Below are 13,394 nucleotides of genomic sequence, written 5' to 3'. Positions count from 1 at the left end.
ACAGACAAACCTTTGCCATAATTTATCTTGAGATTTTCTTACATTTGATAAATCAACTACTGCATTCCCATTTATGTGTGATTCTGCTATGAAAAATGCTGTACAGGGATTGCTTCATTTAATAGAATGAGAAATAGTGGCATAACTTGTCAGAAAAATGTAACAAATAATAAAAAAATAAAAAAACTAAGTGAAAAGTTGATTGTGAGGTTGAATCTACTGGGGTTAAACTGTGAGCTGGCAGAGTGCCTCACTGCATGGGTGATGGAGAGCTACAGAGGCGGGCAGTCCTCCTCGTTGCCTCCACAATGCCTGTGAAATGCCAGCGGTATCAGCTGTCCTCCATTATGAGACATCAGACACATGCCCGTAAAAAAACTAATCAGACAGCGGCTGGTCTGCATAGCTCCATCCAAATGGCACGTTGCCTTTGTCTGTCTCTTTTTACACCGCCCAGAAGCCATGGCCTGCACATCCAGAAGAGGCAAACTCAGATATCCGTCCACGTGCGTCAGTGTGCTAAACCCACCTGGCAGAACTGATTAAGGTGACAGCAGACAGAGCAGCCCTCTCCTCCCTCTTTACTCCCCTCTCCTCTCATATTACCTGCTCGGCAGAGTGTGCTATGAGGCGCTAAGGGGAATTACGCTCAACAAGGTTGCGTGTGGCCGGGAACATTGGGCTGGTCCGTTGTGTTGTCTGTTTTTTGTCCGAGCGGCGATAGAAATCTGCCTCGCTCAGCTGAATGCACTGTGAGCCATCCAGAGCACCAGGCCGTTCCAGAAGTCCTGAGCCAACAGCTGTAGAGTCACGGAAGCATTGATTAACTGTACCGGTAAATTTGCAATATGTACACACTGCACTGTGTTACCGTTCTGATGAATGAATTGTTCTTTCAAGCTCAATTTAGAATGCCATCATAGTCTTGAGTACTACTAGAAAGCAGCAGCTAGACAATGATGAACCGTCACCATGGGATAATAAGTGAATATCTCCAAGTGAGGGTAACTTACAGCTACACAAGCTCAATGCCATAGCTCAAAACCAGGCCAAATTTGAACTGTTTCAGAGTTGATGGCTCGAATTAGGTTCAAATGAAATTAAACCGTCCAGGGTTATGCCATCTCTTCTTTTTAAACTCAATAGCTGGAATCATCATACGCACAGAGCGGTATCACACTGCAAAAGTTAAATGAAATGATTTATCGCTGCTCTATTATCCAATGAAATGAGAGCCAGGGCCAGTCTGAAGTGCTGAAAAGCAATTTTCTCCCTGGCAGTTACAGACTGCCCCCGGTGATGCCGTGCGGGGCAGATCTCATTGTGAAACAGAATCAGGCCCTTCCAGACAGAGGGCCTGTGGCCTGGCGGGACACAGACAAATTGCCGTGGCGTCTCTCCAGTGTTGCCTGTTGGGCCCGGCGGTTTCCACTGTGAGCCCCGTGGCCCCCTGAGGAGAGGTAAACGGCCTCCCGCTGGGAGGGGCAGCAGCTCACCTCTCACACGGCCCAGCCCACGTCACAGCGAGGGCGTACGTGTCCCCCAGGGCACGCCGGCCCCTCTCACTGATACAGCGCACACTGCCTCCAGCCTCAGCTCTCCATCTCCTCCCACTGAGAGACCAGTTATCATGGGGAAGTCTGTGTTTAGCATCTGACTCAGAAATAATGTCTCTCAGCACAGTTGGAGATTTTGGATTGTGCTTATTTGCACAATGGACACTCAACATGCAGGGCTGAAACAGAATCGTATCCCAGATGAACGATATTATCATCCCAGTTGCCTGGAAGCCAGTATGGCATTAAGCATCAGTATGTCTATGGTTGGCATTTGAGTATTTGTGAGATGTTTGAATGATTTTTGTATTAGATATCCTTTATTGGAAATGTGTTGGCATAGGACTCCTTATTTCCATGCAATTATTCATGTTATGATGAAAGCGCAACTCCATAATAAAGGTTTTATAATGTCATTATGCTGCAGTAAATCAACCATTTTAAACCTATTAATTTCAATTTTCACATAGTATTAATTTAAAAAGGATATTAAAGTCAGTTATTTTTCAGTTATGCATATGCCATGAAGAAGAAGACCTTAATTTAAAAAGCCAGCATCTCACCCTGATGCTGTATGTCATTAGCTTCTCTCTCTCTCTGTTACAGCTCGTAGTGAAACAATTACTTTGAGCTAATCAGCTGCCAGCAGAACACTTCCACCAATTCCAACTGTCTGCTAATTGAATTGTGTTGAATAACTTGGTCATTTAAATGCATGGAATCATGAGTATTAGTCAACATAACAACACAGTAAACAATAACTTTGACATTGCCATTGCACAACCTCATCAGATAAGGCTGTGTGTCCCAGATTGTGGTAATGTGTTAATATTCGGTTAATAACCACTCCATTGGTTTGCCCCATGAAAGCAAGTAGAAATGTTTCTCTTGCTCTTTTAATTAGAGGGCAGGACATGCTTAGCTTGAAAGAAATTGCTTGGAAATTTGGCTTTTTGCCTAAATGAAATTAATAAATTAAGCTTGATGCCATGTCCAACTGTTGCCCAGACTTGTTTTGTTACACTGTTTTTGGCGGACATTGCGTACACATTTTGCTGTGTATAATATATCTTGTGACAATGGTTCAGGCTGTAAATTGGACAAAATTTGTGGTAGAAGCCTGTTTGAAACATTTGCATTTTAATTGACTGTTTAAAGTGATCTTGCTCTGAGAGGCACTCAATAATTGTAGGATTAAGGGGGATTATTAAGGCAGTTCACTGCCGTGGTCAGTATTTATGTTTATTAATCACTTATATGTATTTGAGGGAGGAATAACAATAAGTTGCCTTTTCATCTGAAAGGTGAATAGGTTAACTTCAGGTTCATATTACATTGGGCCCATTGCCATGTAGCATTTGCAATGTTGGAAACTGCATTGTGTATGCTCTAGATTTTGTACCATGTATTTGTGTTACATTCAACATATTATAAAAGTGGTATGCTCTACATATCTTTAGTTGCTTATAGCATGTCTATAACCCTGCAATAATTATGCTTTGAATATACTGTAGTATTTAGTATTTAATAACATTATTGGCCTGATTGAATAGAAATGTCCATAGCATAGTCCGCACTTGTACTGTTCTAGTGAGCAGTGGCTGGTATATGCAGCAAAGATAAAAGCTGAAGTTAGATAAATTGTGAGTGGATTGGTAAAGGGCGCAGTGAAGGGAGTTTCTGTGTAGCCTACTCTGTTGGCTGTGAATGGCCTGACCTGGCCATGACAATAGATGCACAGTTGTTCCAGAAGGCATGCGCTGGCAGTGGCCCAGTGCTGCCTGTCCGTGTTCCTCCTCCACCCATTACTGGGATTTCAGGCATTCTGGGGTAGTGGAATGTCTGGCAGACAAAACACTGTCACGCTTGTATTGGTTTAAAAATGTCCCTTGTTTTCCCCCATGTAAAACTAGAGCATTGTTTCAGAAGTATTCAACAAACAAAACTTTTCTGTTTCATTGGATTCCCAGAAAATATCTGATGGGTCCTTTTACATTTCCATGAAGTCTAAAAATAAGCGGCATTGTGTTTTGCATAAATCAGGAAGCTATCTGAAGAATAATTTCTAATTTTCTCTGCAAACTTTTGAGACTGTTGTGTGTGAAAATCCCAGGAGATCAGCAGTTTCTCAGATACTCAAACCACCCTGTCTGGTACCAATAATCATTTCACAGTCAAAGTCACTTAGATACATTTTTTTCCCCCATTAACTGAAGCTCCAGACCTGTATCTGCATAATTTTATACTGATTAGATAATCACATGAAGACAGTAAGTAGGTGTACAGGTGTTCCTAATAAAGTGTATCTTAATGCCTCTAAATCATTCAGCTACATTGCTCCAATTACCATCCTGCCTTCCAATTCAGCAGCAGCCCTTGGGTTTTTCTTATTTAGGACTGAAAGTTTTCCTTACCTGTAACCTCATGAACAAGGATAACTTTGTGATGTTGGAACATATTGAGTACATTGCCCAATATTCTCCACTTCCAATAATCCTCCTTGGTAGAATATCAGTCAATGAAATGAACATCCTTCCATGAGCAAAGGGATTTTCTCCACTACAACCGCCTACATTTGTGAAGCATTAGACTAAATATACAGCTAGTTTTTCTGGAATAAAAAATAAATAATAAATGTTACTCCACTCCACTGCATTCTAAACTGACTGGTGGTATTTTGTTACCTCTTTTGTATTTGTTATTATTGATCCTTCCAATTAAAGTTCAGAAGAATTTAACCTGGAATCCTGGTGAACATTAGAGCAGTCATTAATAAATCAGTATCTCTCAGGTATCATAAAAAATCTAAAATAATGGGAGAAATTTATATAATATTATATTATAGCACTTTCCATTTTGGAATAAAAAAATTAAATAATCGATTTAAACCTGCACTACTCCACAGTGGTAAAAAAACCAACATTCATATTATTTTCATCTTCATCTTCTTCTTATATATATGAGATTTTGTTCAGCGATGAAGGCTTATTGTGTTCCCTGGTTCACCAGTCAGAACACATCCTCAGGATGAAATGGTGTCCTCCATTGTTTCAGGAGGCCTCGTGTCATCATTGTATGAGAAGCTTATATCTTCAAGCTGCAAGCCTCTAGTTGTCATGTGCATATGAGACAGAGCTACCAGGTTCAGGTTCACACATTCAAGCTTATGTGAGAATGTGTTTTCCTCCACTATCCAATTAATAACTCCATTTTATTTTATTTTTTCATAAATATCACTCATGAAGTTTTAATGATAAACATGTAATAGCTGTGACGTGGGTATAGTTAGAACATTTCTTTATGTGTTTTGGGAATGGTAGTTTCCCCTCTCTGGGACTTTGGTGTGCCTCCAGTGACTCATCTCCTTGCTGTAAGTCCCCCTAGGTGTCCTGCTTTACTGTTGCTAAGAGATGATGATGAATCCGTTTTTTTACTACTAATAAAAATGATTACTCATGACTGTGCTTACAGCAGCCAAGAAAGCATTTGTTTAGGGCTGTTTGGATGAGAGGCATCCTCTGTAGTTGTAATTTTATTGAGATAAATTTATTTTAACCTTGAGAAGGATCTACAGCCTGAATTTATGGGTATAAGGGAACTACAGTAACCTCCTGGTCAATAGCTATTTCTCCTATAAAACAAATTTAAAATCTCAGCTCTATCCAAGCAATCCGTGTAAACTCCCCTGTTAGTGACTGTCATGTTTGTGTATTAATTTCTATATTTTTAATGCATGCATTGTTGTTGTTGTTGTTGTTGTTGTTGTTGTTCTTGTTGTTCTTGTTGTTCTTGTTGTTCTTGTTGTTGTTGTTGTTGTTCTTCTTCTTCTTCTTCTTCTTCTTCTTGTTGTTCTTCTTCTTCTTCTTCTTCTTCTTCTGTTGAATATAAACCTAAACAACACACATAAAAGAAGATTGTACCTGCAGTTCTGAAATAGATAGTACACATCTATCTGGCTGTTGAGTACCTTGACATAAAACACTTACTGCAGAGTGGTTCCGGGTCTTATTTCTTTCAGAAAATGGTATAATGTCTAAGTGGAGCCACTGCATTTGTAATATCAATAAAAGCATGCAATAAGAGCATAGCTACTGGAATAGAATGACTGATGCATGTATGGATGCATCTAAAGGAACACTCGTGCTGGGGAATCTTCTGGTAAACCAGTATGCTGTTTGCACAGTGTAATTTGTGCAGACTTGTGTACAGTCACACCCTTACTCACAAAGGGCAGCACCGGTGCACCCTGGGTCTCTCCAGCCATGGTGAGCAGGCTGTTTGATTTAAAGGACGCCCACCCCTAAAATAGCTGAGTGTGGTCTGGAATTTGAGCTGGCAGGCTCACAGAGGCCAGGCCCAGCTCCAGCCGCCACTCCCTCCCCCAGTGTCTGGACCCCCGTACGGGTGAGATGGGACACGGCGCGTTCCACTCCCCTCCTCCTCCTCCCTGCGATACGCACAGAACACCGTAGGGCGGCCTATAGCGTAGTGGTTAAGGTAAATGACTGGGACACGCAAGGTCGGTGGTTCGATTCCCGGTGTAGCCACAATAACATCCGCACAGCCGTTGGGCCCTTGAGCAAGGCCCTTAACCCTGCATTGCTCCAGGGGAGGATTGTCTCCTGCTTAGTCTAATCAACTGTATGTCGCTCTGGGTAAGAGCGTCTGCCAAATGCCAATAATGTAATGTAATGTAATGTAACACCTTCCCTGTGAGGAACCTCCGACAGTCCTGAGAGACTGTGTGACCGTGCCCACCTGCCCACTGTCTGAGCAGCAGGGTGATGACAATAAGGGGGATTATACTCCAGCACCACTCAGCAGAAGGGTCACAGAGGCCCTCTGTACTTTGCAGCATCCTACACCCTGGCTCCCAGCTCTCATTTGTTTCGCAGATTTTTGGAGATAGACGGATGAATTGTGTTATCACTCACTCAATTTCAGCAGCCTTTGTAATGGACCTTGAATAGAAGGCCTTTGTCCCATCACGCTTCATCAACCGGCTATGTAAATCTTCAGATGAAATTTATTTCTTCCTGTCCACCTGAAGGCAATCATGGCTGGGCTGGTTTGGAGTGGAAAACTTAGATAAAATTCTATCTTGCAAGGCAGTAGTACAGTAAAAGAATTTCTTTGAAGGCAAGCATAGCAGCAGTCGAATATCATTTTGTGCAGGTGTCATGGGAGTTAAGATATATTGACTATTTCTTTTTTTATTTCCTGCATAAAATGGTCTTGGAAACCATCTACAAACATATGAAATGAGAGTGTGGTTCTGTTTCAGTTGCAAAGAGGAGGCAATGTAGTTTGGAGGTTGTGAGCTGGTATCACTGCTTTCTTGGTTGGAAATATTTCAATAGTCTTTTTAATAATGGTTTGTCGGCTTGAAATGGGTGGGCGAGTGGTTACTAATACTTGGCAGAAACGGTGGTGTACTTCTCCACAGCTTGGATAGCACTACATAAATAAATAAATCACCCGATCAATAAAGCGACCAAGAGGTCAGGCGAAAGAAAGGCAGAGAAATCGTAGCACATGCAGATATCCCCCTTGGAGGGCAAGCGTTGCGTTTTGGTTCTTCATTCCTTAGTAGTGCTGAAATGTGAAAAGCATTCTCTTGTTCCTCCCACATAAATCACACTGACAATCGCATTGCCACTGCAATCCTTCTCATTCCTGGGCTCACTGAAAGCGTTTCTGTTTCCCTCTCCAAAGTGACAGTGAACAGAATGCATCACATTATCAGTTTAAATCCGTCTCCCTACCTCTGCCCACTTCATTCATCAGCAGTGACAATCGATAAAGCACAACTAGATGCAGGGTAAATGACATTAATATATGTTTTTTTTTTTTTTCGTTTGTCTGTTTAGAGATACCTGAGTCACACTGATGGGTGTGAAAGATCCAGAAACATTTTTGTTGCCAATTGAGATAATTTATTATGTAATGAATGAATTCAGGTGGATGATATACATTCCATATGGTTACTTTCAAACTTCAGCTATTCATCTCCTAGGGGAAAAGGGGATGAAGAGTTCTGGATGAAATGGAATACAAAATTAGATTATAATTGCTTGATCCATTACTGCTTTCAAGTCCGTCAAGTAAATATAACCTGTTCTAAGACTCCGTGGCATTTCTTCAGAATGTGCCGGTGTTTTATAATGGATTGGTTGTGCAATATGAACCTACTGTAGGTTAATAATCACAGTTTCGGGTGAACTTCCATAAGACCTGCTTTATTGGCTTGAATTTCTACATGTTCTACACAGCATTGTGACAGTGCTCAGTATCAATCCACTCTAATAAACAACATTTACTTGCTGTTGACCCCCAGAACAAACTCCAAAATCAATAGAGATCTATTAATGGTCCCATAAATTCTTAAAGCAGAGCCATTAAAATAGATATATAGTGGTATTATTTTCCTCACTAAGTGAACAGTGTCAAGCACACAAATTACTGTTCACACATATTTGTGCTACAGGTATTGGTTTAGTTAAATAGGTTTTATTTTTTTTATAACCACCATCGATTAAGCACATAATAGCCAAAGAATTCATTTATAAGAATTCTGTTAAAGAGCTGCGTTATCTAATTGCAACTGACAACGCATTAATGTCTTATCACAAATATATCAGGCGGTGTAATTGTTTTTTGCCCTGTCTGATTATATTTTGCTTTCTCCAACAGGGGGCAGAGTGGCAGTGTGATGAGTTCACCAAGGGAGCCTGCTTCAGCCGGGGAAAGTCAGAAGTGAGTAAAACGGGGGGCTTCTTCAAAAGCCCTGGTGCTGGACGAGTGCCCTAGCCTGTGGTGCCGCAAGATAAATCTGCTCCGCTCTGAAAAGGCTGTCTCTTTTCATTCATTCTTTAATTATTCCTGTTTAGGTCATCTGTAGGAGAACCTCCTGACCTTTTCATCAATGCTTCTCATGTTCTGAGCAGAAGCAAGAAAACTGGGTGGCCACCACAAAAGCCCTGGGGCTGGCCTGTAACGTCCACGTAGCATTTGCCTCTGATATGTATGCCATCAGGTCTGAAAAGCCAAGCTTTTATTGTTTCAATTGTTTAATTAAGCCTTTTTGGGGGCTTAAAGTCGTCAATTTTTTGGTCTCCTTTGAATCTGGGAATGCTTGTCCTCGGGAGGAGTGAAGACTGGACTCAGGGTTTTGTTCTCCAAACCGTTAAAGGCTCCAGGATGTGCAGCCCTGTCACAAAAAGAATGGTTGCATAAACCTTCATTATGCCCCGAAGCACCGCTTTTACGATACTAGAGTGTCTGACTTCAAAAGGAGACAGCAATTAAAAAGCACCCATGAGCACGCTATGACACAACAGTCTTCAAGGGCCGTTTTTCTCAGAAAAGCAGCCAAATGAAACCCCCACAAATTAGGGTTCTCTTTTGTCAGCGCACTGTTTCTGACTGGAGCGTAGCTCTGAGGCTGTAAGGAAAACTCTATGGTTACACATGGACTGAGGGCAGCAGGGAGTTTATAGTCAACCACCGTGGTGCCGATAAACAACCACAGCACCTTCTCACTCTGACTGGCCATTTCTGAATAGTGAGATTTACAAAGTGAAGCCTTCCCTCCCATGCCAGGTCCTGTGCGGTTGGCTTCTCACTCTGACTGGCCGTATCTGAACAATGAGATTCAGAAAGTGAAGCCCCCACCGTGGGCATGTCCCATGCCAGGTCCTGTGCTGCTGGCTATGCTGGGTGCAGCAGGGCATGTGTGGGAATGTGTGGGTCCCAGCAGCTTGCTCTGTGCTGATCTGTGTTTGTGATGGCTGACTGGCTGAGAACAGTGCAGGATCCAGCCGCACTGCTGAGCTGGCGGGACTGGAGGCGCCTCTGGCTTTGCCCGTCCCCTTGTATTCCAGCAGCGCTTTGGGAAGGGGCTGGTCCCTTCATGTGCACTGGGGTATGCGGAGCTGGGCTCACTGGCAGGGAGTCTGCCTTTCAGAACCGCCATTTTACCGCCAAGCCCAACCCTGAGATGAACCCTGGCTGTGCAGTTGGTTTCGCGGGACCGGGCCCCTGTGTTTTCATCCCTGTGTGCGGTGTGGTAATAGCCTCATAATGAGTATGGATGCACTGGCCAACACATAATCATCAGTTAGAATTACAGAGTGCGCTATCTCGTCCCGGGAGTTGTTTATTTTCACTTGTGCATAAGACTTTTTCTTGCCATACATCAACTTTCTGAGGTTTTTCTTTTCCCCAAAGCATGACTTTATGTGAAATATCAGAGTGAATGGATAGTACACTGAAGTGCCAATGGAATAGCAATCTCTCGTTCATTATTTGCTGAAATGCAATATGTCAGCAGGGCTGATGCTGGTATCAGTGATAAAAAATCTGAGCATTTAACTGCCAGGTGTTTCTCTTTCACATGTATGTGTTTGAGAGAGAGAGTTGAGAGGTGAAGTGGTCTAGGTGAGACTGAATTGGTCCCTTTAGATTAGTCTGAAGAAGATGAATTTCTTTATGAGTTAACTGGCAACTAAATCCTGGTGTCCCTTTGCCAATTTCACTTGAAAATTTAACATTTTTACATATTAATTAAAATTTCCACATGTGAAAAGAAAATGGGTCACATTGAGTCATTTGATCTTTTAAAAATATGGACTACAATTTTCACATGTGAAAACAATCATGTAACTTCAAAGAGCAATGGTTACCTTTTTCTCTCTGTTATATGTGGGTTGTGGGTTCACATGTGGTGTTTGAACATGTGATTTTTGGTACACCTGATTTTTATAGGGAGTAAAGCTGGCCTCTCAGCTCAGAAACCCCACTAAATCAACACTAGTAAGCATGAATTGAGAAATTAGCTCACATATTCCATGTGTAGAGCTTTATGTAGATCTGGATTGAATGACTTCGGCGAAATGATGAAAAAGTCTTGTTACTTAGCATACATGTGTTTCACAGTATGACCAATGTCTCTTGTTACTCAAGCCAGGACAACAACTCTCATCTGCCCAGCTGCAGTCTGTGCCCCATATGCTGGAGAGCTAATAATGTCGTAGGACACATTACAGAGGATTTACACTCCAACTGTGTGTTCCAGTCTATTTCTAGGATTGATTGGTTTCTTAGGTCACAGTCGGGACATTTTGGTGCTGCTAATGGGCAGTTTTTATGATACAATTATAGTTATGTGACACAGAGTGAATCTTTCACCTGGAATCCAGTTAAAATTCCAACCTGAATTCAAGCCAAAGCGAAGCTTTACCTAAAAGGAATTGAAATGAGCAAATACTTTACCAAATACCAAGAGATACACTCTAAAACACCCAGTGTTCATTTAAATCTAACAGAGTATATATGATTCCAACAGGGACCATACAGTATGTACACTGTAAGAGTTGATTGAACACTGAACATTTTACTGTGTGCAGGCAGTATCAACATGTTCTCACAGTTTCCTAAAACAAGGTTATACAGTATTGTAGTTTCAAAGAATAGCACAACTTTATGAAATAATATGCTTTACTTTTTCAATAATTTGATAATGTAGATCTTTATTTTGCCTGACATGTCCCGACTCTGCTCTTGTATTTAGACAAAGTTGTTTGGCACAGTTGAGTCTAACACTTTCACACCTCCTCTTCTCTTTTCTCTTCCTCTTCTTATTCTATTTTTCTCCCTACAGGAAGAGTGCCAGAATTATATCCGCGTCCTTCTTGTTAATGGAGACAGGCTATTCACCTGTGGAACCAACGCTTTCACTCCCATTTGCACCAATCGCACGGTAAATGAAAATCCATTTGAATTGCTTGCCTCCCTACGCCTGAAGTAGTGATAAGGGCCATTAGATGTTGCAAGTGTAGAACAGTTGTTTTTTTAATGGTGCATAGAAGGAGGGCCAAACATTTTTATATTGCACAGCTTGCTATGGTGTTGTCTCAGTTTGTTTTATAAATTTGGTCCTGTCTCCTGGAAAAGAACAATATTAATGGTTTGTTTTCTATATGCCGTATTTCATGTGGGTCTTCTATGTAATTTAATGGACATAAAATGAAGTGAGTTATTTTGCACTCCCATTAAAGCCAATTATTCAGGCCTGCAGTGGCAATGCGTAGTGAAAAAGATGATTTTCCACAGTTGCATTAAATGAGTCGTTATGATTGATAGAATCATATTTATGTGTCCAGTATTTAAACCAGACTAATACTGTGGTGATGACAGAGTGCTCATTTGCCCACTGTCCTCTCGGCTTCAATGATCATGGTGAAATATCGTCCCAAATAAAAACCCCAAGGACTGACTATCACATTTACGGCGCACTGCCACTGAGTCACATGACATCAATAACAGGAAGGGAGAAAACGGATAGCCTCTATAAAAGTGGAGTAAATAATGTAGCCTTGTGTATCTTAATGTTATGGGTGATAAAACGGCATCCTTAAAGAAAAGGGCATCAAAGTAGTAAAGCTGCTCACTGTGTGTCATGCTAGCAGGTGCTTTCCTCGTCTGAATTGCTGTCTTTCAGCGTCCTGTTTTAATATGCCGGATAGGTGCTGTGCCCATGTCCGTGAAGACTGTCGTTTGCCCCTGGCAGCTCCATCAATACCGGCCTTTCATTTCTCACAGCCCCTTTCAATGGCCACACAGAATACCATGTCCCGTGTGGTACCAAAAAATGAGGACCGAATCCCCCCCCCCCCCCCCGCCAGCTATCCATTTCAACTTTGGATGGCTTCACCTTTATTGAACTGAAAATCCTTGGCAGAGATGAAAGGCTGGTCATACCCGACAGATTGTCCACATCTATGCTCAGACTCTGAGGGAGTGGTCATGCAGTATCTAACTGAGAATGAAGAATATGCATGCTCTACTCGACGTGGGCCTGCCCCATAGACACTGCAGTCAGAGGTTCTCCTGTGGAAATTACCCATGCTTCCTGCTATGGCCAACAGATGGTCATCCATCAATCAAAGGAGTGACGTTTATTTGATTAGCCACTTATGAGCCGTTCAACCTTTGAATTTCAACAGGGAAAATCGGGAAGCGTACGCTACGTGAATACAGGTGCAGCCACTTAAAGCAGCCATATTAATGGAGATGTAATAGTTGAGGCAAGCAGCATCTTGAATTATTCAGTGTTTTCCTAAATTAAAGATCTTTTTTATTGAGAACAAGTGGACTGTCACTGGGCCAGAGGACATTGGGTCATGCTGTTAAATATGTTTAAGCATGAGGAGCAGAGCTGGGCCTCACTTTCAAACGCTGAAGTAAAGAATATTATTCAAATACGTCTCTGCAAACCAGGAATGCATTCGTACTGGTTTAATAATGGCTAATCCAGAACTCCAGATGGGTATTAGTGGACCAGCCAGCAGAGTGCTTCAGAGCTAGATCCACTGAGAAGTATTTCAGTACTTTTTTTATTTCAAGTACATTTTGCAATGACAGCCTCATTTTCTTTTGTAACATTATGATTCTGTAATTTTTCTGTAATTTTTTTATTGTGCACTTTAGCTCAAAGTTACATTGCACAAATGTTATAGCATTTCTGGGTGATGGTACAATTCCATAAACATTCAGCTCTAACTGGAATTTTCCTTACCCGGCCATCCATTCCTAACAAAGCAAATCATGTGGAAATGGTCTGCACTGCAAGGTGTGTTCTGTCTGGTTGCCATTGTGCTCCAATAGGGGATTTTACCATGACAAACAGAGAATGAGACAACATAATTGGGCAATTTGTATATTCCACATTAACTGCAGAGAGCACACAGCATGTGTTATAGTGAAGTAACTCTCAATTGCTTTTTTAGATTTTGACTACTGCTCTTCGGGTCAATGTATTGCACTTTCTATTTATGT

The 13,394-nt window shown here is 41.7% G+C and overlaps 1 protein-coding gene across 2 annotated transcripts in view; it reads left to right on the top strand.

Annotated features, from left to right (window-relative positions):
* sema5a (sema domain, seven thrombospondin repeats (type 1 and type 1-like), transmembrane domain (TM) and short cytoplasmic domain, (semaphorin) 5A) overlaps positions 1–13,394 on the top strand; it is a 96,322-nt gene that overhangs the window by 41,557 nt on the left and 41,371 nt on the right. For both annotated transcript variants that reach the window (XR_009708538.1, XM_061238701.1), the window contains exons 5-6: positions 8,250–8,312; positions 11,218–11,316. Coding sequence is in view for 1 of the 2 variants with exons in the window: in XM_061238701.1 (XP_061094685.1) it covers positions 8,250–8,312; positions 11,218–11,316 (162 nt within the window). In the remaining variant the exon portion in view is untranslated. The remainder of the gene's footprint in view (positions 1–8,249; positions 8,313–11,217; positions 11,317–13,394) is intronic.

Source organism: Conger conger, chromosome 4 (assembly GCF_963514075.1).
Source record: "Conger conger chromosome 4, fConCon1.1, whole genome shotgun sequence".
Taxonomy (NCBI): domain Eukaryota; kingdom Metazoa; phylum Chordata; class Actinopteri; order Anguilliformes; family Congridae; genus Conger; species Conger conger.
Note: the sequence above shows the minus strand (reverse complement) of the source record. Positions and strands in the feature narration are given on the sequence as shown.